This window comes from Penicillium psychrofluorescens, assembly GCF_964197705.1.
Source record: "Penicillium psychrofluorescens genome assembly, chromosome: 6".
Lineage (NCBI taxonomy): Eukaryota > Fungi > Ascomycota > Eurotiomycetes > Eurotiales > Aspergillaceae > Penicillium > Penicillium psychrofluorescens.
The window spans coordinates 793428-820638 of NC_133444.1; the positions used below are offsets into that span (position 1 = coordinate 793428).

General features: G+C 52.4%; 9 protein-coding genes across 9 annotated transcripts; 6 read left to right on the plus strand and 3 right to left on the minus strand.

The window, feature by feature from the left end:
• Positions 1–5382: 5382 nt before the first annotated feature.
• Positions 5383–9051, plus strand: PFLUO_LOCUS8813 (uncharacterized protein; the record flags this gene model as incomplete). The annotated part of the gene is made up of 1 exon (XM_073786580.1): positions 5383–9051. One exon carries the CDS (start codon positions 5383–5385, stop codon positions 9049–9051), a length of 3669 nt encoding a protein of 1222 aa, XP_073642821.1.
• A 722-nt stretch (positions 9052–9773) lies between these two features.
• Positions 9774–10692, plus strand: PFLUO_LOCUS8814 (vesicle coat component; the record flags this gene model as incomplete). Its single annotated transcript, XM_073786581.1, has 4 exons — positions 9774–9989; positions 10110–10236; positions 10296–10596; positions 10674–10692. 4 exons carry the CDS (start codon positions 9774–9776, stop codon positions 10690–10692), a joined length of 663 nt encoding a protein of 220 aa, XP_073642822.1.
• A 479-nt stretch (positions 10693–11171) lies between these two features.
• PFLUO_LOCUS8815 (Succinate dehydrogenase assembly factor 2 mitochondrial) lies at positions 11172–12172 on the plus strand (the record flags this gene model as incomplete). Its single annotated transcript, XM_073786582.1, has 2 exons — positions 11172–11631; positions 11721–12172. The coding sequence occupies 2 exons, from the start codon at positions 11172–11174 to the stop codon at positions 12170–12172; spliced, it is 912 nt and encodes a 303-aa protein (XP_073642823.1).
• A 240-nt stretch (positions 12173–12412) lies between these two features.
• PFLUO_LOCUS8816 (cross-pathway control WD-repeat protein cpc2) lies at positions 12413–13747 on the plus strand (the record flags this gene model as incomplete). Its single annotated transcript, XM_073786583.1, has 4 exons — positions 12413–12492; positions 12552–12678; positions 12777–13094; positions 13322–13747. The coding sequence occupies 4 exons, from the start codon at positions 12413–12415 to the stop codon at positions 13745–13747; spliced, it is 951 nt and encodes a 316-aa protein (XP_073642824.1).
• Positions 13748–14219: 472 nt separating this feature from the next.
• Positions 14220–15683, minus strand: PFLUO_LOCUS8817 (uncharacterized protein; the record flags this gene model as incomplete). Its single annotated transcript, XM_073786584.1, has 1 exon — positions 14220–15683. One exon carries the CDS (start codon positions 15681–15683, stop codon positions 14220–14222), a length of 1464 nt encoding a protein of 487 aa, XP_073642825.1.
• A 166-nt stretch (positions 15684–15849) lies between these two features.
• PFLUO_LOCUS8818 (uncharacterized protein) lies at positions 15850–17080 on the plus strand (the record flags this gene model as incomplete). The annotated part of the gene is made up of 3 exons (XM_073786585.1): positions 15850–15876; positions 15930–16434; positions 16491–17080. The coding sequence occupies 3 exons, from the start codon at positions 15850–15852 to the stop codon at positions 17078–17080; spliced, it is 1122 nt and encodes a 373-aa protein (XP_073642826.1).
• An 87-nt stretch (positions 17081–17167) lies between these two features.
• PFLUO_LOCUS8819 (uncharacterized protein) lies at positions 17168–18063 on the minus strand (the record flags this gene model as incomplete). Its single annotated transcript, XM_073786586.1, has 5 exons — positions 17168–17234; positions 17284–17314; positions 17363–17442; positions 17495–17907; positions 17968–18063. 5 exons carry the CDS (start codon positions 18061–18063, stop codon positions 17168–17170), a joined length of 687 nt encoding a protein of 228 aa, XP_073642827.1.
• Positions 18064–18426: 363 nt separating this feature from the next.
• Positions 18427–20719, plus strand: PFLUO_LOCUS8820 (uncharacterized protein; the record flags this gene model as incomplete). Its single annotated transcript, XM_073786587.1, has 2 exons — positions 18427–20025; positions 20078–20719. The coding sequence occupies 2 exons, from the start codon at positions 18427–18429 to the stop codon at positions 20717–20719; spliced, it is 2241 nt and encodes a 746-aa protein (XP_073642828.1).
• A 216-nt stretch (positions 20720–20935) lies between these two features.
• On the minus strand, positions 20936–21207 carry PFLUO_LOCUS8821 (uncharacterized protein; the record flags this gene model as incomplete). The annotated part of the gene is made up of 2 exons (XM_073786589.1): positions 20936–21128; positions 21194–21207. 2 exons carry the CDS (start codon positions 21205–21207, stop codon positions 20936–20938), a joined length of 207 nt encoding a protein of 68 aa, XP_073642829.1.
• Between the last annotated feature and the right edge of the window lie 6004 nt (positions 21208–27211).

Below are 27211 nucleotides of genomic sequence, written 5' to 3' on the forward strand. Positions count from 1 at the left end.
TATGCGCTTGATCCACTGCCTATCTATGTGCTTGGAATGGCCATTCGGTCTTGCAGGCTTAGAGAGACCCCGGACCCACTTGCCATGAGCGACGCAATTCCTCCAATCAAAGTGGAGCTGCCTGATTTCGGGCTTTAGGGCTTTCGGACTCTTCTTCTTCCCGCTACACCCATGTGTGTCGAGAAATAGCAGTCTCGCTAGAAAATGAGTGCAGGGCGTGCATTACAGAATATCTCGGTGAGATGCCTATGCTTGCGTTGAGGCCTGACTTGACCAATTCCTGACTTGAAACCTTAATAGTGCGCTCGCTGCCAGTCCAAGAAGGTAACCCGATATAATCTTGGCAATCCCTGCGGGACAGATCAGCCAGAATAACAAACTCCTAGGTTCGCTGCAATCGAGTCGTTCCGCGATGTGACAAATGTGAAGCCGCGAGAGCTGAGTGTGTCTACTCGCCTCGGAAGCCCCGATCCAAGAAACAAGGGTACTATCTACCTACAAGGCGGCTCGACTCCACTAGGTAACTGACGAGATATGATAGAAACGCGCCATCCGATAAGCGTCTGCTTCTGGAGGTTCTTGAGCGTCTTAATCGTCTCGAAGAACAATGCTGCCCGGAGATTGCTCCAGAAACCGAAGATCATGGAGAACATTCTACGTCGGATTCTTCCGTCAGTTCAGGCGCCGCTCGGGCAACACCCCTAGACAAAGATCCGGCTCAAGTAGTTCCATCTGTGATTCGAGATCTTGTCAGCCGTATTAAAGATGAAGGTAGTCGATCTAGGCTTCTCTCCAACGTCTTCTGTCACCTACGGCAGGTTGACTCCTGCTTTTTCGAAAACAATCGATGTATCCGAGCAATCACCTCCGCCATATCGGAGATTGAATCTATGAAGAGCACGCAGAGCATCGAGCTGCTGGAGGACCCGGTTATCCCAAAAGACCTGGCAAAGAAGTTGATCGAAAGCAAGCGTCTCCCCTAATCACAGCTATCGAATGATCTAACGTCCTTTCCAGACTACTATGGCTGTTACCAGTTCGAAGGCTTAAAATACCCCCTCGAGAAATCTTTCTTAGCTTCAATCCCCGACTTGATCGGAATCCCTCACGTCCAACTGGACTGTACATCTCTTATTATCTATTATTCCGTTCTCCTTCGGGGCATTGTTTTAGATCCCGAAGCCCATCCGAGAAGGGGCAGCATTATTCAAAACCTTTATCTAAAATGCGTTGCATTAAGCGACGAATGGATGAAGAACATCCAAGATACCCCCACCGACCTCTTGGCCGCATCGCTCATGGCAAGCGCATCCCATATGTCAAGCCTAGGCGTCCAACCCACACGGCTAACAAACCAACAGATGTCAATAGCTCTCGAAGGCTGCAACATAGATCTATCCTGGAAAGCTTTCAGTCACTCATGCAGAATCTCAAAAGCCCTAGGCTATTTCTCCGTCGACGAAACACCAAGTGAAAGGGACAACCAACTCTCCGCACCAACCGGCACACCGCCGCACGAAGCCGAAGTCGAGCGGAACCGCAAACGCTTCGGATTCTGGCACATCCTTCGCACAGACTGTCTCTTCCGAATGTCGTTCGGCAAACCAACCCTCATCCCCGCAGGGTCGTGGAAAGTCAATTTTCCCGATCCAACGATCAATGGCGTGGACGATGAATCATCGCGCTTTATACAGATTCATTTCCTTGCTTCGATGCGGCTTGCTATTATTGTGATGAAATATCTCGATTGGATTGATGGGGGTTCGAATCCGGATCCGGTTTCGCATGATGCCATGATTGATGGTTATATCGATGAGGTGCAGTCTATATTGTCGGATTGGGATGCAGTGCGTTGTACCCTTCCCTGGTAGCACGAAAGAAAGAGGAATGCTGTACTAATAGCAAAAAAGGCGAGCCTTTTTCAAATAGCGACAAATCACATCGATATATGGCTCTGCGTTGACGTGCTGCTCAACAGCTATAAGATGCTTATCACGCTGTATCAGTCGAAGAGATGCAGCCAGGGCCATCTCCTACCATATCAAGCCGTTGATCTGGCCAGGAAGGCTGTGAAAACCTTCCAGTCGCTCCTAGGTTCCTCGTCGCATGCGTTCTGGGGAATCAGGTATGGAAAGCCTCACATCCCATCCATGTCTTCATTGTGCACATTATTAACCGCACATACAGTCTTATCTCACTTCACCAGATCCTCCCCTTTTTTACCCTTTGCCTAGACATCATTGGGAATCCTAACCATGAAAACCTCGATGAAGATCTCGTGTCTGTGACCTGGATATGCGACTATGTCGAAATGATTGTTGAGGAACGGTTCGAGCTGAAGCCGGTCATTATTATCATGAAGGCGATGGTGACTGCTTGTCAACAGACGAAAATGGACCGTCTTGCACAGTCAGTTGCTACGGGTGAAAATACCGAGACCGTCGATGCCTGTGCACCTTCCAGAATTTTCAATTGAGTCCAAAATAGGAGATGAACCGCCATTGGGAGATGCAATCGTACACAGGAAAAACCAAGTCCTGCAAGAAGATGCGGAAAAGCCATATACCACAAGAGTACACCAATGGCACCCAGACACAATCAAAGGATACTCGCAAGCCACTCATTCCAAGCTAAGGGAATTCATCTTATGCATAGAACAGAGTAATTTGACGGTCATGAGCCTGGGTGCCAGAAGGACTTTAAGCATAAAGAGCATCTAAATTGCCGTATGGACAGGGATTTGAAATAAGAACAATGCCTTTGTTGAGGCGGAAGGGATCGAAATCGCCGTCACCAGCCTCGATGAAGCTAGCCCGCACCACAATCCGGTTTATCGTGTTTGGCACGCGTCGGTGGAAAAAGCACCCGACTCCTGCGGTGGCAGCCTTCTTGTAATCCCAAAGAAAAAAAAGTTCACTAACCTCTAGCCTAGACTCAGGCCGCGCGGAACGCATCCTTCAGCCCATCGAACAAACGCAACACCGGCCCCTTTCTGAACCATCGCAGACCAAGATCGTGACGCCCAGCAACGCCTTCAGAGCAGATCACCTCGAAGACCTGCCAAGAAAAGATGGGAGGGACTACACTCATTCGCTTAGCCTATTTTATTCCCCGATGATTCAACCGGGGTCTACGACAACAACAAACATGAATAATGAGGTACCAGCGTAGTTTGTTTCAGGTTGCGGTTTCTCCACTCCTGAACCCCTGAGTCTGAGCACGTCTTAAGTCTTAGTTGGTCTCAGGAGCGGGAACTAAGATACGTCCGTTGAGTCTAACACCAAACCAGGAAATTGAAACCTTCCTGGCAGACGCCACCAGCTCCAAACAAGGCATGGGATTCGTGCCACTGTGGAGAAACGCCGTTGAGACGTTTAAACCCACCGGGGGGCACGGGAAAAAAAGCAATTGGTCCTTCGTCTCTCTTGGCGTGGACATCTTGCCTCATCGAGTAGGGGTGGCCCCTTCCGTGAAGTATGAGACAGGATTTTTTAAGCTAATTGCCGGTGGGGGGAGGTGGCTGTCAGTGCTTTGATTGGGACCGGCACTGGTTGCGCTTCGGCTAGGAGAATTATCCACTGCGGGAGAGGCGTTGGCATGTGGTCCTGGTCCAGAAGGACACGGGGTATCTATGGATGGTTTGCTGCAGCCAGTTTAATGTTGAAACAGGATGCTAGCCCCCACTCTTTGGGGGGTGAGTATAAAAGTGGAATAAGGCTGCCCCAAAGCACACCATTTCATCGACAGATTGAAAGACTAGGCAACATGTCTCTTCAATAATCTACGTAGCAGTCCCTGATCTAGCCTCGCCGTTAGTTTTGTCCCTAGTTCATTTCCCTACGTAATAGGGAGACCCCCTCCCCAACCTGAAACGAAGCTACAGAGTCTTGACCACGCCAACTTTAATTTCGGTTGATGCCGTTCTGGCCCATTCATCCACATGACGGTAGCCGCACCCTGTGGAGACTGGTCACTTCGAGGTCCTTCCCGAATGGGATTGTATACAATGCATGCCGCGAGGGCCTGATTCAGGTCTGCATAATCGGTGTATCATATCGGGCCTGTACCTGGCCCTGAGGCGTCAAGCCTGTCGTCGATCACACGAGACCTGGATATTCTACAGCGCACATGCATGCGGCCACCACGGTGCCGGCACATCTGTCTCCATCAATGGACATCTCTCACCGTCCGTTGGCCAATTATGCACATCATAAATACATCCTGTAGGGGTCTGGACGATTTCAAATACTTCTAGCGAATCACGGCGGCGATCTCTCAAGTCCTTCAGTAGTCTTGGCTCTACCGGTCTGGTGGAGTCGCTCTGACAGCCAGGGGAGGTGGAGAGGATCGTCAACCAGAACAAGGAACCCTGGGAGGTGATCATTTCCACATGCGCAACGACTCGGCACGATGGTGCGACCGGATCGCAGCGCCGCTGGTGCGCTGACTGGTCAGATATCAGCCGACAGGACGGTGACCCCGGCGATAGGCAGTCCAGGATATCGGCATTAGGGCGATGGGAGAGCCATACAGCCTCCCCATAGAGGAAGATGGAAGATGGCTGGAAATATTCTCGGAATGGCGCCGAACCGAGCCATTCTGCAACCTGGCCTTCCCGGTCGGGAGGATAGTCAATCGGCAGTGGTCGCGTTCGGGCTGCCGGCAGTGATTGGGCGCCAGAGTTGGGGACATCTGGGTCCGATCAGAGTCGGTCAGCCAGATCTCACACTGCGATCGCATTCTCCATCCTCAGTGGCCAATCTGGTTCCCGGAGAAGATTGGTTCAGCCCCTATTCATCCGGGCTGCCCTGGCGCCACACTCCAATAGTCGCAGTTCCAGAAGGACCACTTTACCCAGTCCGCGTGGTTCTTGGGTGTGTCGATCAGCCACTAGTTGAATCTTCCCCCACCTCGTGCCCCCCGAAAGGAACGGGGCAGTCGAACAGGGGCCGAAGGACGGGAATGATGCTATCTATTCACGGTCGACGCTTTTTCTGTTCCCTTCCCTTCTTCTCTCTCCTTCTCTACACACCTCCAAACACTCCCGCCCACACCCTCTCGGACACCCAGACATGCTGTGAGAGTCCATCCATCATTTCGGGTACGTTGGAAATCCACCGACTGGTCTTGCCCTCGTGCTACTCCAGGGGCGAAAGAAAATGCCCCCAACTCCCTCTGTCCACCACCATCAGGCTGACCATGTCCCAGGATGATTTAGGATTACGTTCTCACCCAGCGTCCTTTTTCTCTTTCCTGGCCCCGTTTGGATCCAAGACTGCCCTGGGCGCTAGATTCGCTACCGAGACTTTTTTTTTTTTTTTCCGTTTTCTTCCCCTGGTCGGACTAGATATAGACCCGCCAGCCGAACCAGGGTCGCCCAGCATGCGTCCCTTTAAAGCCTCCGACCTCCTGGACGCGGGGACCCGTACGCGCAGCACCTCCGTCTCCAGCGACACGCCGCTCACTCGAGTCAACCTGATGTCGCCGCCGTTCGTGACGCCGCCGCCGGGTTTTATCTCATCCTCTGCCGCCTCCGAGATCATCACCGCCGACCAGGAGTTCAACACGGCCGATTTTGTTGCCGACGACGACGAGGGCGCCGGCATCGGCGCGACGGCCGTGGTCACGCCCGCGGCGCTGTCGCTCCTGAACGGCTTTCTCGACAACATCCTCTTCAATATTCTCGGAGTCTCCAAATCCACCCAATTGACATGCATCCGGCCCGCCGTCACGGACGTGCTGAAGCCCCGACTCGCGGCAGAAGTCGTCACGGCCGCCGATGATGAATTGAGCGAATACATGGGCGGGGCGGACGACGAGGAACATGAATTTCGGGGTGGCCAGGAACCCGGTGGAGATTTTGACCTGATCCGGTCATGGAAACTCACCCGACTCCGCTGTATGGTCTACACCCGCCTCGGCGACATGGAAGAGGACGACGAAGACGAATTCATCGCCCAGGACAGCTTGGGCGACTCGCACGGGGCACCGCGCCGGTTTTCCAGCCATGTCGACAATATCACCCCAGCCGCCGCCATTTTCTTGACTTCGATCATTGAATATATTGGCGAGCGCGCCCTGGTCATTGCCGGAGAAACAGCGCGGTCTCGGTTGTCAGCCAAGCTGAACGACAATGGCAGCGAAGACGCAGATCGAACCAGTATCGATCGGCTCGTGGTGGAGGACCTGGATATGGAAAAGCTGGCGCTCAATGCAACCCTGGGCCGCCTATGGCGCACATGGCGAAAACGCAGACGCGGAGCCGCCTTGTCTCGCACCTTGTCGCGCGACTCCTTCCACCGCCGGCGCTACACCACGATGGGCGCCAGTCGCAAGAGTAGCATTTCCACCATCGAGGAACCAGTCACACCCAGAGAGATCCCGGCCCAGGAGTCGGATCCAGCTTCGATTCCGCTGCCCATGAACGAGTACGATATTCAAGAAATTGAGATTCCGGGTTACAAATCGGATCCCGTCGTTGAGATCCAAACCATGAAAGCCATCGTGGCTCACAAAGTGCGCCCGCGAAGTCTGATGGTTATTCCCTCGCCGCTGCCACTCAACTCGCCGCTGGCCTCCAAGGAGTCGCCATCCAGTAACGCATCTCCCGTGGACCCCGCCCGACCCGATCAACCCAAGGTGATCCGTCACGTTCGCTCAAGGTCGTTGCCAAGCTCCACTTCCAGCCCGGTGGTGCAAGTCGCGTCAGGCATAGAAGTGCTGCGATCGCCCACTTCCGACAAGAATCAGGAGGCTGTGGAAGATGACGACGAATCCGCGGAGTTCGTAGACGCGGCTGAGTCTGCCCCTGGATTGGCTATTACCACGTCTCCCACAACTGCCGAGCTTTCGCCCGCCGAGAGGCAGAGGATGTCTGTGGTGCCCGAAGAGGAAGAAGAAGCAGTTCCGCACCCGGATAACTTGCATGTGAGCGACATGGTAGCATCCCTGCGATCCAGGGATACAGGCGAACCCTTGAGTGAGGTCTCATCCCTGAATGAGCGCGATCTGCGGACCAGCGATCAGGCGTCGATCTCCTCTATGAGTGAACGCGGCAATGACAACGCAGAGATCATCGAAGGTCGGGGCACGTACGAGAAACCGAAGCAGACCGCTACGGTTCAACGCCCGAAACGCAAATCCAGCAGGGGTATCACGCAGCCACCGCCGATCACTGCAGAGGCTATTTTACCGCCGACGCAAGGGGCAGAAACCACGCCTATCCTTGCGAACGAGGCTATCAAGTCCTCTACCGAGTATGATGACATGGACGGCGATGAACATAAATCTCCCATGATGGCTGCCCTGGGACACGGCCAACAGCCAGAGGAACCTCGACCGGATTCGACGTCGAGCAATTATTCACAGCGATCGCAGAGCTCGCGTCGTCACAAGCCTGCTCCGTTAATAGTTGCGGCTAGCAACCGGACTAGTTCGCGCCGAACAGACTCCAGCAGCTCGACGGCGACCGAACGAGCCGCTGTTCAGCGAATGCCTCGAGCATCGACATCCGTGACTACCGCTCCTGTGCCAGTTCGGCCGGCTCGCTCCGAGAGCCTCGGCCAGCGCCCGATGACCGCGAACTCGACGACCTCTCAGGTGTCCACCAAACTGAAAGGGTTTATCAGCCGTCAGCCAGGCGACTCTCCCTCTCTTCGTCTTCGAAGCTCGTCTGACACGAGTCGGGCTTCTGGGGATACCGGGGACTCTCCCGCGGAAGATGGCACGGACTTGGACAAGTTGATCAACAGTGACGAGACTATCCATTACACGCTGACTCCTCGGAGCGTACGCGAAATGGGCTTCCCTGACGTGCCGCCCAAGCCGATTCCTCGGTCTGACATGGCGGGTACTTCAGACCTGGCAAATTTCCTGAAGAACACCGCTCCTCCAGGAGACGACATGCCCGCATCACGGCCCTCTGTCTCTTCCAAGACGAACCGCGATTCGGCCAAGTACGTTCCCATTGCATCACGTATGAGCACATCGTCGGCACGGGCGAAGGTACCGGTCCAAGCACGAGACGCTCGATTGGGCGGTGATTCGACTCGGGACCTGGCCGAATTCATGAAAGCAACCGGTCCCATCAACGGACCGACCAGTGCCCCCTTGAAGCCCAACATGCCCAAAGCTTCGCCTACCTCGCCTAAGTCCAACCGACCTCGTTTACAGGCTCGCGGCGCAGACACCGCGGCGGGATCGCAGACTTCAGATCTCATTGATTTCATCCGGGAAGGGCCACCTCAGCCGGGGGGTGCCCACCGCATTCCTCGGACGGTTGCACCCTTTCGGAACACCGTTGATTCGGACGACCTCCAGCTGGATCAGGCCACGCGCAACTCCCTTGCGAGCACACAGGATAGCTCTGCACCCTCTTCCGGCTCGCGGACAGCACTCCTCGACTCGGCAAGTCGCCTGAAGGGCCGGATGGAGTATGCTGCTGCCAGTAAAGCAGCGACCCAAGATTCCCCTGCACCTGTCCGCCGGAATCGATTCCAGGGCGCGCCAGACCCATATGCCATTGACGATGACGAAGATGACGACCTACTCGAAGAGCTGCTAGAAGCAGAACCAGTCAAACCCAAGCGACAGGAGGAAAGCCTAATGGATTTCCTGCGCGACGCTCCCCCTCCGCCACCTAGCGAACCTGAACCTCTGTCAATCAACATCCCTCAGAACAATAACTCCTCTTCCCACGGATTCGCAAGTGACATGAAGGCCCGGCTGCTTCGTTCCGCCGGAGGAGATCGGACGGACAGGTCGCCGTCCACAAAATTATCCAGGACATCTCTTCGCTCGCAAACGAGTAACTACGCTGCCCCGCCCTCGAACTACACGGCCAAGGTTGGCATGGAGCGAAACGCCGGCACCACGCGTACCATGCCCAACACGTCTAACCGTACAACGGAGACAGGCGCACTGGCCGACTTCCTTCGCAACACTGGACCCCCGGAGCCGGTTTCGCCGCGGCAGTCGTCGAGCTCGATGGGGAATAACATGAACAACACATTCTCGCGCCTGTTCGTGCGTCGGAGGAAGGTTGAAGCTTAATTTTCCGTTTCCTTTCTTGCTTCGTTGAGCGATTTGAGCCGTTTTGACGACCGCCATCCATCCATCCACTCTGATCATGCCCATCATTTTTGGTATCTTTTTTCCTTTACTCCGACGATCTGTCAACCCTTCTTGTGTACAAATTCTCATGTCCTCCCCCCGACTGCTTACTATCTTTTGATCTTCTTCGTGGGCGAAGCCCAGTAGCACTTTTTTTTCTCTGTCTCCAATCTGCACCACTTCTGGTTATTTTTCCCCCATTTCTTTCCTTTGCTTTTTTCCCTTTGCCACGCACATGCAACGTTCTTTCTGGGATGAAAACGACTATCTAATATACTCGTGTCCGTTCTCTCTGTCTGCGCTTTGACTGGGATGTCCTTGGATTGCTTTGTGATATTGCGCTAGATACCAATTTTTTTTTTCTCTCTTGTTACTGTGTCTATTATTTGAGCCTGACGCCAAGAAAGCACCTATTCGATCTGTTTTATGACCCTCAATTTACTGTACTTTCAAAGTCAAAGAGTTACATTGTTGCCCATTAGTATTGCAAAGGAATCCGTAGAAAGAAAAACATAGTCCATAGTACTGCTTTCTCAAAAGGGAAGGCGGAACCCCTGTCCTGTGATCCCGTGACCGTCCCCTTAGGTGGCATCAACAAGCAGCACAACACCAACTGCTTTGTATCCGGCACGCCATTCCACTCCACACACTCACAGCCAGCCATGGGCTCCTCCCGGTTCAACATGGGGTCCTTCCTCAGTCTATTCCTTCTCATCGTCCAAATTGCCTCGGCCCTGAAGTTCGATCTTCCCGCCTCCGCGGGCTACGGCAGTGCTCACGAGCGATGCATCCGTAACTTCGTCGCCAAGGACCAGCTCGTCGTTGTTACCGCGATTGTAAGCGGCCAGAAGGGGGATGGACAGAAGGTCAACTTGCATGTAAGTGGATTGCTCATTGCGGGACTGCTCGAGTTTCTTGTTTTTGTCTCCCTTTTGTTTTTTTGGGTACCCTACACGCAACGCAACTGCAACGACTAATAAATATTCCCCGAAATACAGATTCGGGATGCTATGGGCAATGACCACGGCAAAGCGAAGGATATTGCAGGCGAGACTCGCCAGGCGTTCACTTCACCGGGCGACACTGCCTTTGACGTGTGTTTCGAGAACCAGCTTGTTGGACGCAGTAAGATTCCCCGCCATCCCCACAGATCCCCCTTTGTTTCTGACATCAACTATCAATAGGCGGCGTCCAAAACCCCTCCCGCGCCATCGAACTCGACGTCGACATCGGCGCCGACGCCCGCGACTGGTCCAGCATCGCGATCACGGAGAAGCTGCAGCCCATCGAGGCTGACCTCCGCCGCATGGAAGAGACGGTCGCGGAAATTGTGACGGAGATGGAGTACCTGCGTTCGCGTGAGCAGAAGCTGCGTGATACCAATGAGAGCACTAATGAGCGGGTGAAGTGGTTTGCGTTTGGGACGATGGGTATGCTCGTTGGGCTGGGGGCTTGGCAGGTTGTTTACCTGAGGGCTTACTTCCGGTACGTACACCTTCCTATCCTGCTATTGGACGCGAGTCCGTGCTGGGGACATTATTGGCTAACATTGTTGCTTCTAGATCCAAGCATCTCATCTAGACAATTACATTTGTTTTGTGACGGTTTTTTGGGGCAAGGGGTTTCACTGCAGCGCATGATGGGGAGTAGTATCTAATGTCTCGTGGCATTCTGTTCCAACACTCGTGATGATCTCAATGGTATAAAATATTCGCTGTCCTGTCTGGCCTGGCTGCAGGCCGGTGGTCATAATTCAGATGTGCTATAACGTTCGAACTGCTCGCCACGCCACCAGTAGTGTATGTAGCCGAGTTTCTGCTGGTTAGACTTGTAGTACCATAACAATTTCTAGTCTTTTAATATTCATTGTATTCTAAAACCATACCCTTCCTGGTCCATCGACGTAATCACCCTGAGCTGCCTGTTTACACCACTGCAAACAGTGCAAACATCGGAGAAACGCGCCCATGACTCGGGGATGATGTCAAGCTCCAACCGAGCGACTCGCCATTCTTCCTCTGGCCAACTACTGCACTCACTGAGACCAGCGACCTGTGACAATGTCCATCTCACGAGTTATCCCACGGAGCCTCCTACGGCCATCACCATTCGCCCCCAGCGGCCTCCCAGCATCCAGCCGGGCATTCGGCACGACGGCTCTACGCCTGAAAAATGACAATGTCAACGACCGCGCCCCTTCCACGGCGCCAGCACACCGCGAGAACCAGACCAAGAAGCAGCCCAATCAGTACGTGCCGAACACAACCTCCACCATGACCAAGGATTTCCCCAATATCGGGGAGAAGCCGTCGCCGCCGGAGATGCTGAACTCCGTGGATCCGAACTACCGTCCGGCGGATCCCTACCCCGGCCGAATCGAGCATTTTACAGGTGGACGGCAACAGAGCGGCGCGCAGAAGCCTGAGCTTGGGGTTGGAGAGATGGAGGGGATTACCTTCAAAGTTGAGCCGCTGAAGAGGGCCGGGGAGGATGCTGCGACTATGCGGGCTCGGTTACTATGTTTGTTCGCCCTCTTCTGCGTACAGATCGGTCTTTATAGAAAGATGCCGTGTCGCAAGCAAAGACGAAAGCTAAGAAATAATATCCAGACCAAAGCCGGAAACGCGGCATCCTGGAATCCGACCTGCTGCTCTCCACCTTCGCAGACGTCTACCTCGCGAAAATGAGCCCGGCCCAACTCCAGGAATACGACCGCTTCCTCGACGAGAACGATTGGGACATCTACTACTGGGCCACGCAGGACCCGCCGTCGACTGCAGACGCGCAAGAAACAGCCGCCTCTGCTGAAAAGCCCCAGGACACCGTGACGGAAACCTGGAAGCGCACTGGCGCCAAGAGCGGCGAGTGGGCGCAGACGATCGGTGCCTTCAAGGCTGCGTACCGGCCCGTGCCGACGCGATGGGCTGAGTCGGAGGTCTTGCGGCTTCTGCGGCAGCATGTGAGTGATAAGAGCGCGACTGGGTTTGAGTCGGCGAAGAAGAAGAAGACTGGGGGTGGGGGCTTGGGGCGCATGCCTAATGTGCAGGTGTTCAACTCGTGAGCATGTGCGAGCGTATTATTATTTATATAGTTGTAGAACAGAATGCCATCTTGTAACCGTCGTTTCCTCTGTAAGTCTATACTTGGGCTTGGCGCACCATCACGTGATCGAACTCGCTTGTTAGGGCTGCCCACAGAAAAGTTGGCTTAGGGTTATCCGCTGTCTGCGATTTTCTCCAACGACATCTCGTCAACCCCATCACTCTTCCCTTCCCCCCCTCCATCCGTCTCAATCCTCATCATGGCTGAGCAGCTGGTTCTTCGCGGCACCCTCGATGGCCACAATGGCTGGGTTACCTCTCTGGCTACCTCTCTGGAGAAGTAAGGCGCATCCAAAATTACGGATTGAGTGCATTGAAGACTAACTCGGATGCCAATAGCCCCAACATGCTGCTGTCCGGCTCCCGCGACAAGACCCTGATCATCTGGAACCTCACCCGCGACGAGCAGGCTTACGGCTACCCCAAGCGCAGCCTGGAGGGTCACTCCCACATCGTCTCTGACTGTGTATGTTCTCGTCCCCAATTGCAAAAAATAAAGAATCCAAACGACAAGGAATGGAAGCGGTTTTCTGGAACTGGGCTGATGATTGGTCTGCGCTATAGGTGATCTCCTCCGACGGTGCCTACGCTCTGTCCTCCTCGTGGGACAAGTCGCTCCGTCTCTGGGAGCTGTCCACCGGCAACACCACCCGCACTTTCGTCGGCCACACCAACGATGTCCTTTCCGTTTCGTTCTCCGCCGACAACCGTCAGATCGTCTCCGGTTCGCGTGACCGCACCATCAAGCTGTGGAACACCCTGGGTGACTGCAAGTTCACCATCACCGAGAAGGGCCACACCGAGTGGGTGTCGTGCGTTCGCTTCAGCCCCAACCCCCAGAACCCCGTCATTGTCTCGGCTGGCTGGGACAAGCTCGTCAAGGTACGCTATCTCTCTTTCTCTTCCCACCCGAACCCGTTGCAGCAGCAACCCGGACCACATGATGTTTGCATATTCTACGTATTTGCTACTTCAGAGCCCCATTGGGGGCGATGAGACAATTTTTCACCATAATGCCTGATGGAAAACAAGAGGAGGAAATTTTTCCCTTTACAAGGATTCACTCATGTTGTTTGAAATCTTTTGCTGACAAGTGATTTCACAATCAGGTGTGGGAGCTCGCTTCCTGCCGTCTCCAGACCGACCACATCGGTCACACTGGCTACATCAACACTGTCACCATCTCGCCCGACGGCTCGCTCTGCGCCTCCGGTGGCAAGGACGGCACCACCATGCTCTGGGACCTGAACGAGTCCAAGCACCTCTACTCCCTCCACGCCGGTGACGAGATCCACGCGCTCGTCTTCTCCCCCAACCGCTACTGGCTGTGCGCTGCCACCAGCAGCAGCATCACCATCTTCGACCTCGAGAAGAAGAGCAAGGTCGACGAGCTGAAGCCCGAGTACGTCGAGAAGGGCAAGAAGTCCCGCGACCCCGAGTGTATCTCCCTGGCCTGGTCCGCCGACGGCCAGACCCTGTTCGCCGGTTACACCGACAACAAGATCCGTGCCTGGGGCGTTATGTCGCGGGCATAGATGGAGTCTTGTGTGTATGTGGTGGATCGATGGACGATGGGTTGACTGGTCAAGCGCTGTATGGAGGGAGCCTCTATTCTTTTCTTTTTTGATCTATCGACCTTGAATGAAGAGGGCAATTTAAAAAAAGTTCAAAAAATTACCCGCACAAGAAGAGGAAAAATTTGGGCATATAGGTTGTTTTTGGGATGTATGAGCCACGAGCAATGAAGCAAGCACTCTGGGTCCAATGGGCCCGGTGGGCTTCTTGACATATCTAGCTTGCTTCGATCCGTCATGATAAAATCGAAATTTCTAGATTCTTGTGACATATCGCATAGAGATACCGTAGGTTCGGTGTGTATAGTCCGTCGATGGATCATGTACCCCGTAGGAAAATTATGTAGAAGCCGTATTCGGTCGAAGAGAGAAGTTTCCATTTTTTTTGGATGTCTATATCATCTTATCTCCATATTGTACACATTGGCTAACACTATTTCTTCGAAACTCTTTTCAGTGCCGCGTCCGTCATGGCAATTCCTTCCTCATGCTCGAGACCCTTTGCCAGCGAGTTGGCCTCAATGTAAAGCTGGCGTGCGACGTCCGGCTTGTTCTGCAACTCAGCCAATTCACCGAGATTGTAGGTAGCCACGACGCAGGTGATGTCGCACTCTTCGTCGCGCACAGGCGGCTGAATACGCGCCGCCACATCCAGAGCTTTCTGTGCCCACTGTCGGGCTGCTTCGACGATCTGTTCCCGAGGGACCGGTTGCTGCTGCTGCTGTTTTTGCTGCCGGCTAGGGGACGACGCCGTCGGCCGCTGTGCCTGCCCGGCCATGGCGCTAGCCACGTCGTTCAAAAGAACAACCTGCTTGCAGCTTGGCGAGTCGCCCTCTGTGACGCGGACCATCTCCAATGCGCGAATGTACAGCGGCATGGCTAGCTCGTGCCGCTCCTTGGCAGAGTAGGTGGTTGCGAGCTCTGTAAGCGCTGTGGCAATTTCCGGCAGGCTCAGCCATGTATCGCCGTCGGATCCATCACCACCGCTGCTGCTGCCACCACCGCCCACAGGGAGACCAAGCTTCTGGCGACGGTGCATCTCTTTCAGACACATTTCCACAGCGGCGACCTGCGCAGCCTCGGCTTTTTGGTCCTCCTGGATATGGTCGCTTGAATACAGCTCTGCCAATTTCATCTCTATGCCAATGACCTTCTGGAGCGTTTTGGTGCGCTGACGAGCTTCAAACTCCCGAGTCTCCTTCAAGTCCTTCTCTGCGTCCTGCAGCGCCGCATCGTCAATTTGAACATTGGATGGCGTGGACTTGTCCTCCTTCTTCAATGGGTCCGGCGCAGCCGTTTCCCTCTCGAGTCCCTCAACCCATTCCAAGGCCTCGGTCTTTGTCCGCTCCAGCACCTCAATAGCCGGCTTCATCAAACCAGCCTTCTCCAGCATCATCGCCACCTGCAGCTTGATCCCCATAACCTCGTCCGAGAACGGGTGCATGCCCATCTCCAGCGCCATCCGCAGAGCTGCTTTGTATGCCTTCAGCGCCTTGGGCGCGTTGAGGTTGATCTCGGTGTAATACACCCCCGTGCGCAGTGCGTCTGCTACGGGCGGCGGGAATTTGGTGTACTGGGGAGCCACCTGTGTCAGTTCCACGTAGGAGATGTAGGCGAATGTGGCGACGCCGCCCACGACGGAGAAGATGGCTAGCGGGAGGAGAATTGGGTTCTTGCGCCAGATGCCTTTTGAAGCTTCGCGGAAGCTGCGTCGGACACGTTGCGCGAGCGAGAAGTGCCGCGGTCGTGGGAGGCGCGGTGCGAGTAGTGTGTTGGCATTATTGGTGGGTCGCGAGAGCAGCGTTGGTCGCGCATTGTTGGTGCAGATTGACCGTGTTGTGGATTGAAATAGGCTGGAGGCAGAGGCGCCGGTGCGCCTTGATGCTATTCGGAACATTGGGGATTGTGTGGTGGTGTGGTGAGAGAGAAAGGATCTGGGAGAGTGAAGAAGAAGACGTGATTTTGTAAGCTCAACTGACTGACTTCCCGCCATGACGTCGCGACCTCAGGAAGCTGAGTTAATCACCACACCAAAGCAAATGAACTAATACATACCACCAGACATGTGTGGCCGCTATGCCTTGGGCGTTGTAGGTTTTTGTTCTATCTCTCGCACCTACACAATTGAACTAACCATCACCAGCGCCTGGCATACATCCGGCAGCGCCTCCAGGACAACGGCATGCAAGTGGATGAAGCGCCCGACGACGACGAGGTCAGAGAGACATACAACTTTGCGCCAGGCAATTTTGGTGCTGTCTATCGTGCGGACATGCCAGAGCACGGACATCAGCAGGGGGACAAGGGAAACGAAGAGTCAACTGAGGCGCAGAACGAGGATCTCCCAAAAGACATCAAGTACAAGCTCCAGAGCATGAAATGGGGTCTCGTCCCATTCTGGACAAAGAGAAAGCCGGATTACGGCTCTTTGATGCGCACGATCAACTGTCGCGATGATTCACTGGTCGAGGACCGTGGCATGTGGATGACAATGAAGCGGCGCAAAAGATGCATCGTGGTCTGTCAGGGATTCTACGAGTGGCTGAAGAAGGATCCCGGGGGCAAAGTGAAGATTCCACACTTTGTGAAGCGAAAAGATGGGGATCTGATGTGTTTCGCCGGTCTCTGGGATTGCGTATCATACGAAGGTGAGAATGCCCTTCCGACTATGGTCTTCCAATCTGACCCTTGCTTAACGGAAAAGGCTCCGATGAGAAGCTTTACACTTACACGGTCATCACGACCTCCTCAAACCCATACCTGAAGTTCCTTCATGACCGCATGCCCGTCATTCTGGATCCCGGCAGCGATGCCATGAAGACGTGGCTCGACCCTAGTCGCACCACCTGGTCAAAGGAACTGCAGTCTATTCTCAAGCCGTACGAGGGCGAACTAGAATGTTACCCTGTCCCGAATGAGGTTGGCAAGGTGGGGAACAATTCGCCAGATTTTATTGTGCCTGTGAACAGCAAAGAGAACAAGAACAATATCGCCAATTTCTTTGCGAATGCCCAGAAGAAGCAAGACTCATCCCTGGAAAAGAAAATCCCGGAGACGAAGATTTTCAAGCACGAGAAATCCAGTGATCCAGTGCCAGGTTTCAAGAGAGAACATACACCAGACACCCCAGTTGAATCCAAGAAACCAAAGGTCCATCCGACTACCCCAACACCTTCACCACAGAAGACGGCCAAGAAGATGCGTAGTGCAACTCATAATACTCCTATGAAGAAACCCGTTGGGAAGAAACCAACGGACGGGTCACAGCAGATTACCAATTTTTTCAAGAAATGATAACAGCTTATGAATAGTGATCGATAGGTGATGATACATAGTCCATGTTGTCCGCAGGAAATATAATACAAGTTGTTCCTTCACGTCCTATTTCTTCTCAAGTTCGCGCAATCGTTGCACCAGCTTTTCTCGAAGGAAAGGGCTCAGTCCCAAACTAAATGTTCATTAGCCGTATTCTTCTTTGAGAGGAAAGGAGGACTCACATCCCATCCCGAGTCACAATCCTGTAAGTGCCTATATCGGATTAGCATGGTTCGAACACCGCTTCCAAAGAAAGCATACCACTCGATTGATAGTTTCCATCGCCACCAGCAAACTGACCATTCCCCTCCACCTCCAGGCTTCCAAATATATCTTCCGGCCTGTAAAGCGGTCAACCACTATGTACTCCCCAGACTAGGCGGTGCATCTTACCAAGCAATTCTTCCAAATTCAGGGGGCCGTCTGCTATCGGATATATGGATCCAGCCGCCTCTGGCCCCTGATCCCGCGCCGCCTTGACCACTAGCTCCGCCACTGGAGTCGCCCGTTTCTGCGCGGCGTCTCCTGCCTCGCTGACCGGTCAGGAGTACGCCCCCGGAGCTCAGGTTTGCTCCGGCCGTTGATGCCATAACCTGCGCTTGCGATTTGGCATCCGGATCCTCGTGCGCATGTTTAGATACCACTTCTTGGAGCGTCCCGAGGAACTTGGGATTCTCTGTGAAGGAATCTGTGGTGGGTGGCAGTTTGGTCGAGACTCCGATAGCTAGCTCGGGGTTGACAGGTTCGGATGGAAGCAAAGAGAGAATGTGGCTTCCATTTGTGGCGTCCTTGTTGGAGAAGACGTACTGTTCGAGGTATCGGCGTCAACTGAAGCTTCCCCGGATTATTACTTGGGGGCATCTTACTATGTATGGGTTGCCCTCCAAAGACGATACCCAGCGAGCCTGAGATCGTTTAGATAAAGAGAAGGCCTGGCGACCAATTGATCTTGTGGAGAACATCTTCAAAGACCTGTAACGAGTTGGAGAGAGACAGAAAGCGGAAAGTGTTGTTGTCGAAAAGAGGCAGAATACAGGCGGTATGGAAAACGGTGAACCCATCAACCATTCACCGACCGCTATTGCTGCTCCATTGATGACTTCCATCTTCACTTGCGCCGACAGTCCTGGTCAATTGCAATGGGGGAGTTCCAGGCTGCAGGATATATGAATTGCGCTTCTCCGTCGTGATCTCTCTTTTTACACCTCTCGATCGACTCACCCTTGGGCCATCAAGTTGTTGCGCTTCGAGACAGCTGCTCCAGTCTCACCTTCATTCATGATATTCATTTGATCGCCTCGGTTTCCACCTGTCTGTCTATGACCATGGCAACTCCATCGGCGAAACCAGTTGCGACACCCACCCACCTTACGTCCTCCCCACACCCGTCGGCGCCCGTCCCTCGATCCTTCGCGCATAAATCACCCTTGACAAGAACGCCATCAGCCTCGGGACCTGCTCAGTTACACCAGATCAGCACTTCTCTTCAATATGCCACGCCTCTCGCCGTGACAAGTGGCGTGGACGATACCGTAAGCTTCAGCTCGCCCTCTGCACTTTTGGCTCTTGGCGGCTATAGCGGGATCAGCCCCTCGCCCGCCGTCAATGATGGTCTTGTCGGCGCTGGAATGCATGAGAATGACATCCAGAACCTGGGGATGGGATTCAAGCTCCGTGTTCCCCGAGACAATGACGCAGTGCAAAAACGCCGGATTGAAGAGGTCGTCCAGTGTCTACGTGCGCGCGTTGCGGGGCGAGGCGTATCGCGGGAAGGAATCGAACGACTCAGCCGGCTAGAAGGATTTGAGTCAATCTGGCAAGAAGACAATATCAACATTGCGGGGAATTTCGTCGACCTCGAAATCGAATTTCACCCTGGTCATAATGCTGTGAAGGACGTGAGCTTGCGATATGCCACGCCAGAATACACAGAAGGCGAACGGCGTGATGAAGCCACTGCGGTGTTGAAACGCAACCTCGTTCAGTCCCCGCTTGACGCTGAATGTGGAAATTGGAAGCCACCTCAGGGGTTTTACGAGAACTTGCAATGGCTTGCGAAACATGATAAACTCAGCCAGGAGATCAATTGCTTTGAAGCATTGGAGGGACTGGAAGAGAACTTCAGACGGATATGGGGAGAAGAGGGCAAGACAGCAAAATATGACGGAGATCATGAGCATCTCTGTACGGGGGTTATTGGTCGCCCAAGCATGCACAAGGGAGCTCGAATCGGACTCGGCTTGGAGTACTGGGTTGAGCAGGCCAAGGTTCTGGATGCAAAAGAAAAATCCACATCCCCAGACGCCATGGTGATTGACCGACCAGAACACCAGGATCTGGAGGACCAGCCCCGGATATGGAGTATTATGCTTGAGTGCGAAGAGGGATATCCCTCACTACGCATCTCGAAAGAATGGGTGGGCAGCGAGGTCTTCACAGTGGGCGAGAGAAACGACTCCCTGCCTTCAAATGGAGCCGCGGGGTCTGTTAATTGGCTTGATCCTCCACAAACGATGCGTCTGTTGCATGGAAATCACCCTGATCCCATGGCGCTTGATTCGAGCATGCTGGAATCGTCCGCTCCAAACCGCCGATTTGTCGCTAAGCTTGATCCTGCTCTTGATGTCCCCATACTCGCAGCCTCAGATATTTACCGACATCTGGGTATGCAGCTACCCCAGGAATTCAAAATATTCACCTATGACGGCTTGCTCGTACCGGAGTGGTCGCCACTGTCATCAACAGACCCCTCCCCTCAGTCAGGCCGGAGAAGACAGACGAAGTCAGTGCACACTTTTGGCTCGAGGGGCGAGCCGTACAAAAAACAACACAGCTACTATTTCCAGGCATTTGAATCTGTTGCTGGTCGCACAATCCGTGATCTCCCATTCTCGCATCCTAGGCAGCTCGCAGATATCCTTCCGGTATGTATTTTGTCCCGCTTCAAGTCGTTGATCTACACTGACTGTGGGCCAGGTTCTTCGTCAATATGCCTTGTTGGCCAGTTTGATCCGAACCACCTTTCACTCTATAAAGAAAACCGACGAAAAAGAAAAGTCTTATGAGAAGCAACCAAAGAGTCCCTCATCTGCCCTGGAACCAAGTATTTTCAAGGGCACTAACGGGCTCATCAACTTGAGCAACGACGACCCCAGCGAAAGCAGACTAGACTCATTGCTTGGCAAAAATGATGATGACTCTGAAGACGAGTCAATCAAACGCAAGAACACAACTGGTATTTCCAAGGACGACGTGAAAGTGGACGTGACTTTACGCACACAACTTGGACACGCTCCAGCGCTGATGTTGCTTCTCACAATACCCGGGGGAAACGATCCAACTTCCTCTGAATCTAGTCAGCCTATGCCGGAATCTCGACAGGTTTCGATCTGCCTTGAGGTCGGGTTAAATGGTCGGATTTCGACGGTGGACCTTGCTGGGCTTCTGGACGAGGAACCTACGGATGATGGAGACGCTGAGATGCAAGGGGCGGACGGGGCCGGCTCTAGCGCGCAGGAGATGCGCAAGAAGATTGCCAGAGTCCTCGAGATCTCGCAGGATCTGGGTATTTTGGTGGAGTGGGTTCTCCGCTGGCTGCGAGAGCGGGCTGGCGCATAAGATTGATGCATGTCTTTTGTCGGATACCATTGCTTGACAGGCATTTCGATCAGATTCTCTCATTCAAATATAGATAATAAGACTCTTGTACCATAGAGATCGCTGAATGATCAAATTCTACCTCAATTACAGCTATTTTAGCGGGCATCATATCTATTGCTTCTGAAACCAAAGTTTGTCGCTTACTCCATGCCATGCTCCATGAACAAATGCTCTTTACTTTTGGAAGACTCCTCCCTCTCCCGAGTCTTGAGGCTCAGTGGGCGTTTGACTGGCTTCACTCTCACTCTTCGAAACTGCAGACTTGGTTTTCTTGCTTCGATCCAGCACGCGGATGCCTCGGTGTTTTGCAGCCCATTGTTTACCTTCTTCCTGCAGCCTTGCATCGTCATCGCGCTTGAGACTGTGACTGCGGACAAAGAATACAGTTATGAAGAAAGATGCACAGCAGCATGCGATCATGAAATAATATACGTTTTGGATCCCATGGGCTACTGGTAGTCAGTACGAGAAAGAAGGTTCCAGCATATGAGACCTACTATAAGCTTGGATGGCAGCTGATCTCTGAGACTCCGTGAGACCTAGCAGGCGAGAGTTTATTCGCGTGGGGTCTGAGAGAAGATCTGAGAGGGTATCGGGTGAGATCAAAGACGAAAGCTCAGTCCTGCAGAAGTTTTTAAAATCAGCCACTTAAATACTCGAATGTATGTCTGCTCAAAACTAACCGGGCTGTATTGTTCAATATTGCCGCACAGGCCGCTAGGGCCACCGTTCCACCCAACATGCGCAGGAAATTCCGAGTTGAAGTGGCAACGGCCATATCACTTCTCTTGACACAAGCCTGTATAGCCACCAGATTTGTCTGCAGAGTCTGGCCAGATCCAACCCCACTGAGAATTTGATATCCGACCAGCTTTGCAATGGAAGTAGTTGGGGAGATGGTGGAGAGGAGTCCGCATGCAATAGCCCAAATGGCAAACCCGGCCCAGATGTTGATTGTATAGTTGCCTGTTTTGGAGACTATAAAGCCGGATATAAAAGAGACGATGCATTGGGTAACAACTAGAGGGAGGAGAAAGATGCCGGATCTGAGGGGGGAGGCGTTGTAGACGACTTGGTAGAATTGAGGTAGCTGTAGGTCATCAGTGTTGTGAATTTGGAGATCGAGATAGGAAGAGGGTCTCACATAGTACAGATTGCAGTAGAACATAAAGCCTGTGAAGAATGCTCCACCCAAGGCACCCGAGACGGTTGAGTTTTTGAAGATGTGCACTGCCACATGGAATCAGCGCTATGAAAAGAAGAATGACTACTAAGGGAAGAATACATACTGGGAATGAGAGGCAATGCGGCCAGTTTGAGTTCAATCAGGACGAATAGCCCGAAAAACACGATACCGAGGACTAGAGGAGCAATGACACCGGCTGAGCTCCAGGCATATTTAGTTCCACCCCTGTTAGAATGATATCAATATCGTTCATGTTTTAGGCATGAGAATTCCACGAACCAAGAGATTGGAAGTAAGATAAGGATGGCGGAGATCAACATGGTTGCACACCCCAAATAGTCAATCTTCTTGAGCTTTCCCTTGACATCTCCCTTGACTCGTTTCAGAGGGAGAACAAATGCAACAACAAGAATGGATATGCTTGTTAAGGGGATGTTGATATACTGTCATTCTCATCAGCGAGGAGAAAAACACGCAGAGCCAAAGATACTGGAACTTACAAAACACCACCGCCACGAGACCTTCTCCGTAAATAGTCCACCTATCAGAGGACCCAGCGAATTGGACAGCGCAACAACTACCCCAAGAACGCCCTGATAAGTACCACGTTTTTCGAGAGAAACCACATCGGAAACGACAATCATGACAGAAGTCAAGATGCCTCCTCCACCAATTCCCGAGATTGCCCCTGCAGGCCAATGGCATCAGATGGAATCGTGAAAGGATAAAACGACTGGATAGTGTGACCTACTGAAGACTATAAGCATGATCATGCTACGTGACACTGCACACAAAATTGACCCGATCAAAAAGAATCCCATGCTGGTAAGAAGAATGATTTTGCGGCCAAAAATGTCCGATAAACGGCCATAGATCGGTTGGCAGGAGGTTGAGGTAAGGAGGTATGCGGTTCCGACCCATGACTCGATCGAGGCATCGTTGAATACGCGGCCGAGAGTCGGCAGGGCAGTTGACACACTATTCATATAGGCTTAGTATTACTCGATAGGATTTGAGAGAGCCAGATATTATCGTACATCGTTTGGTCAAGAAGCGAACCTGGGATTTAAAGTATAAGATAAGCAATTTATTGCTACAAATCCCCTTTAAAGACAGACTCACAAAATAGGGCACAGCTCAAGCCAGTAAAAACAACAAGAACTTGTTTAATCGGCAGCAGATTCGTCTGGTCTTGGAGCTTCGTCTTTTCATTGACACTAGGCGCCGATGGAGGGGTTTGGGCCTCGACCTGGCCCGGCTGATCCTGTTTTCCGACTTCATTCTTTTCGGAATCGGTCTCTTCCGTAGCGGCTGGAGACCGAGGCGGTGGTTGAGATGAATGCTCATCCATCATGAAGTATACAATAGAACATCTAACTTTGAAACAATACTTGGTTGGGAATAATGTACTAGTTATTTGAACATGGATGACAAAAGAGAGTAAAAAAACAAGACTTGGCCGGAGACTTATCCGAGTCTCGAAGTTCATTGGTGTTCCTGCCACTATTTATCACCCGACCGAAAGCCCACTACGCAGATAGTGAATGAGAAGTGCTCGGCTACGGCACATTTTCCCGCTCACCTCGGAGTTTCTCGCTCCCGCAAGCGAACCTCCGGTTCCATTCAATAGCCCTCTTCGATGGACCCACGGTCTCCCCCGCATTTCATTTGCTCCCCATAGAGACTTAAGTTCGGGTATTTCGACTTAAGAGTCTCTGAGTGGTGGGCAATAACGATACTTTCCATGAGCTATCTTAAATAAGTGACACCTTAATCCTACAAGTATGGAGGAGAAAACCGTCGTGCTGTTTCTCCGTCTTCACCGGTCCAACCTTTCATCGGTTGGATCAAGATGTCGTCTCTCAAGGACAAAGACGCCGAAGGACCGGTGTTTGTATATACAAGAAATTTGGCCAAGATACTGCATGGTCTGAAGAACGATTTGGGGGATAACGGGTTGATGATACTTGATCCAAGCTTGGCTATACTATGCTATGCCTCCATGAAGATTCAGTTGTTATAGGCTGCATTGCAGGATCCTTTGGGTCTAAAGGGAAACTTGAGAGCGGCAGGAGCCATTGATGGGTTTCAGGTCCTGCTGATGTTTGTAAAATGACTGTCTAAGTATTTTAAACATAGTATATTGCTGGCAAGTATTCGATACCTGTCCCTTTTCCTGTTCAGATTGGCTGAGGTGAAGGCTTTCTCTTCTCTTTTTTATAGATAAAGAGGAGCATATTTTAACTAAAATGTGTGAAATCTCCATACAATCTATATGTGACTTAAGCGCTGTTTCTTTTCAATCCTAAGCGGGTTCCTTTGCTGCCCAACTCTGGACCGTGCATACCGGGTGGTCTCTATGTGTGTTGTCGACTCCCCAGAGAATAAATATCTCAACCGCATGTTGTGACGGTACTGGGACACCTCGAGCCCATTCAGTTTGGACCTTGTCGGTTCCGTGGTTCGGCAAGGCACGTTTATGCAGCACGTAGACCACCTAGATTGGATAAATACTCAATTTCCTTCAGTATCATGAAGAAGAACCCAAAACAGATGACGATACCTACATCGCATGGCATATGCCTATCCTCTCCGGCAAAACCCTACGCCTACAGCAGCACGGCGAGGACAGAGCCCCGTCTTTTCAGTCATGACGATCCTGTCGACCTGTGGCAGCTGCATCTAGCATTTATCGAGACGAGTAAGGAATACTGCAAAGCCACCTCTGGAGCGATCTATAGCGAATGTGTTTGCTGGTACTGCGCAGCCATTATCCAGAACGACCTATATGAGAGCTTCATGCCCAGCGCCTCAAAAGGGCGCGCCGGAAAAGCAGCTGACACGTTGTATGAATTGCGGAGATGACAAAGAGAGTTAGATGGAGCAGTCTAGAGTATAGACTGCTCCTATTATAGATCGATCAATAATCATACATTTCGGCCCAAGGCCAGGTATCAAACAATGTTTACTGTAGGTTCCAATATACTTCCAACCACTCAGATCATACAGGCTCTAGAGCATATGATGTGCACTGGAAATTGTGGTACTGGTAGTTACCGTGAGGGATATACCTTCGTCGGTATCATGATCTATTTAACTGGCCAGTCATGTCTGCCCAGCGGTCTATGAGGCACTATCGCAGCCAAATCAACCGTGCTCCACTGCGCCTTTTCTGAGACGAAGTGTTGCCCCTCTCTAAAAGATAGTGCTGTATAGTATCTCTGCTTCAGAATAGTCGACGCCTCAATCTCTGTTTCGGCATTCCGGTAAGGCATTTTCTCCCATAATTGCTTTTGAAAGGATCGGGCAGGATGTACACAGTACATGGCCGGTGACCCCTGTGGCCAGTCTCTTGTACCTGCCCGAGACAAGAAGGTGTTTGTTACAGCCGCTACAGCCTCTAAAATGTCCCTCCAATCAGTCAACCCAGTTAGTCACTCACTAGCCGACCAACCAATCAGAGACAGAAGATAAGAGCCTTGACCATGATATACGCCGACGCTGGTCTGATCTTACTCTCACAAGATGTTACAGTACTGAGAAAGAATAAGGAGAAGCAAGAAAAAAGTTGCTAATTTTGTCGTGTTGTGCGACTGTCTCACTGCTATTCTTATCCGAACACAAAAATACAGTCAAGCACGTGAGCATGTCTCGATCCGGCGGGGCATAGGTAGGGCTCAGCCACCCAGTGACTGTCCCGATTCCTGAATCTCCCGACCTTGAGCCGGCTGCCAGTTACTGGAACGGAAAAAAGGGTCGATCGAGTTCGCCACCTTTTTTTGACTCCCGGACCTCATTATTAGTTCGCTAGTTAGCTCCCGGTTATACCCCAATAATAACGATTCTTTCCCTAAGGCCAAAGGGAGGGGAAAAGAAAGGGTGCTCCGATTCGGGCGAGAATCGTGTCTATGGCCGGTGTCGGGGCTACTATGGTCGTGTGATTGGCGGGATTTTTGGGTTTGTTTCCAGAACGTCTTTGCCACGCTCCACACTTCCGATCTGATGGTATTAGGTTTACATCGGATTACCCTTTTTTATAGTAGTCAGGACTAACTCGAGCCGAGCATGCGCTGGGATCTAACAGAGGGGAAGTGATAACGAATCGTACCATCGCAATTAGTAGGCAACATCCTTCAGGGCATGTCGGTGGAGTAGCTAGCCGTCTCGTGACGATCACGTCGCACACAGATCGTGGAGACGGTTGAGGCAGAGAGAAATATCTCAATAAAGAACAATGATCGCGAGAAACACGCGAGCATGAGAATAGTGTCGTTGCTTTTTTTCCCTTCCTTTCTTCCGGTGTGATTTAACAGTATCTAGACCGGGCCTTGCAGCTGATATGCACCGGTGCAGGGATCCTGACAGTCCCGTTGCTAAAACGAATTAGCAACTCTTACGAGACTATCAGAGGAGATTTTAAAGTCTGTCTGTATGTACATCGTGTGGTTGGATCCCCAGACAGGGATAACTGGAGGGGGGCGAACATCCCCCGGGAAAGGGCCTTGCCCAAGTCAGTCGCGGGGTGTTCCTGGGGGACGAAATGGCCAGGAACGAACGAGGAGGGCGTTGTTCTATCTATCGCACGCCAGCGTTATCGGCCCAACGAATCCCGATTGATCATATTACTGGGACCTATGACAAGGGCTGAATGCTGATTGGGCCCGACCCAGTTATCGTCTTTTGGGCAACTCGGGCCTGGGTCGGGTGGCGGGATGTGGTATTGCTATTACCGCGCACACGACTGGCGCGAGGTGCGCGTGAAGTCTGGAGTAGCCATGTCAAGGGGAACGGGGGATCGGCCGTGGTCGTTAACTCGGTGGAAGCGGCGATCGTGACGGTGTTCTCGGCGACAACCGGCTGAGCAGCGTGATGGATGATGCGACGATGATGACAGACACGCAGGTTTAAGTTGGCGGCCGGGAAGAGAGATCCCTTTTAGAGATGTTCATGGAAATGTTGTGTTGGAGATGTTGAGTCAAGACTCCGCGAGTAGTTAGCTGATTAGAAGGAGAGAAGACGAAGATGAGGCATTAACGAGTTCCCCCAACGACCAGGAATGGAATGGGAAACCGAAATCGACAGACGGTAAATTACGTCGGGTACGTACGGTATGGTCAAGGGCTGTGTGGCGCATTGGAAAAAGACTCGCTCTAAATTTAAATCTTTATCTCTTTCTTCCGTCTTCTCTTTCCTTTCCTTTCACTCATCCCCACCACCTTCTTATCCTTCTCTTCTGGAGATTCAATCCTCATCTCTCCCTTCCT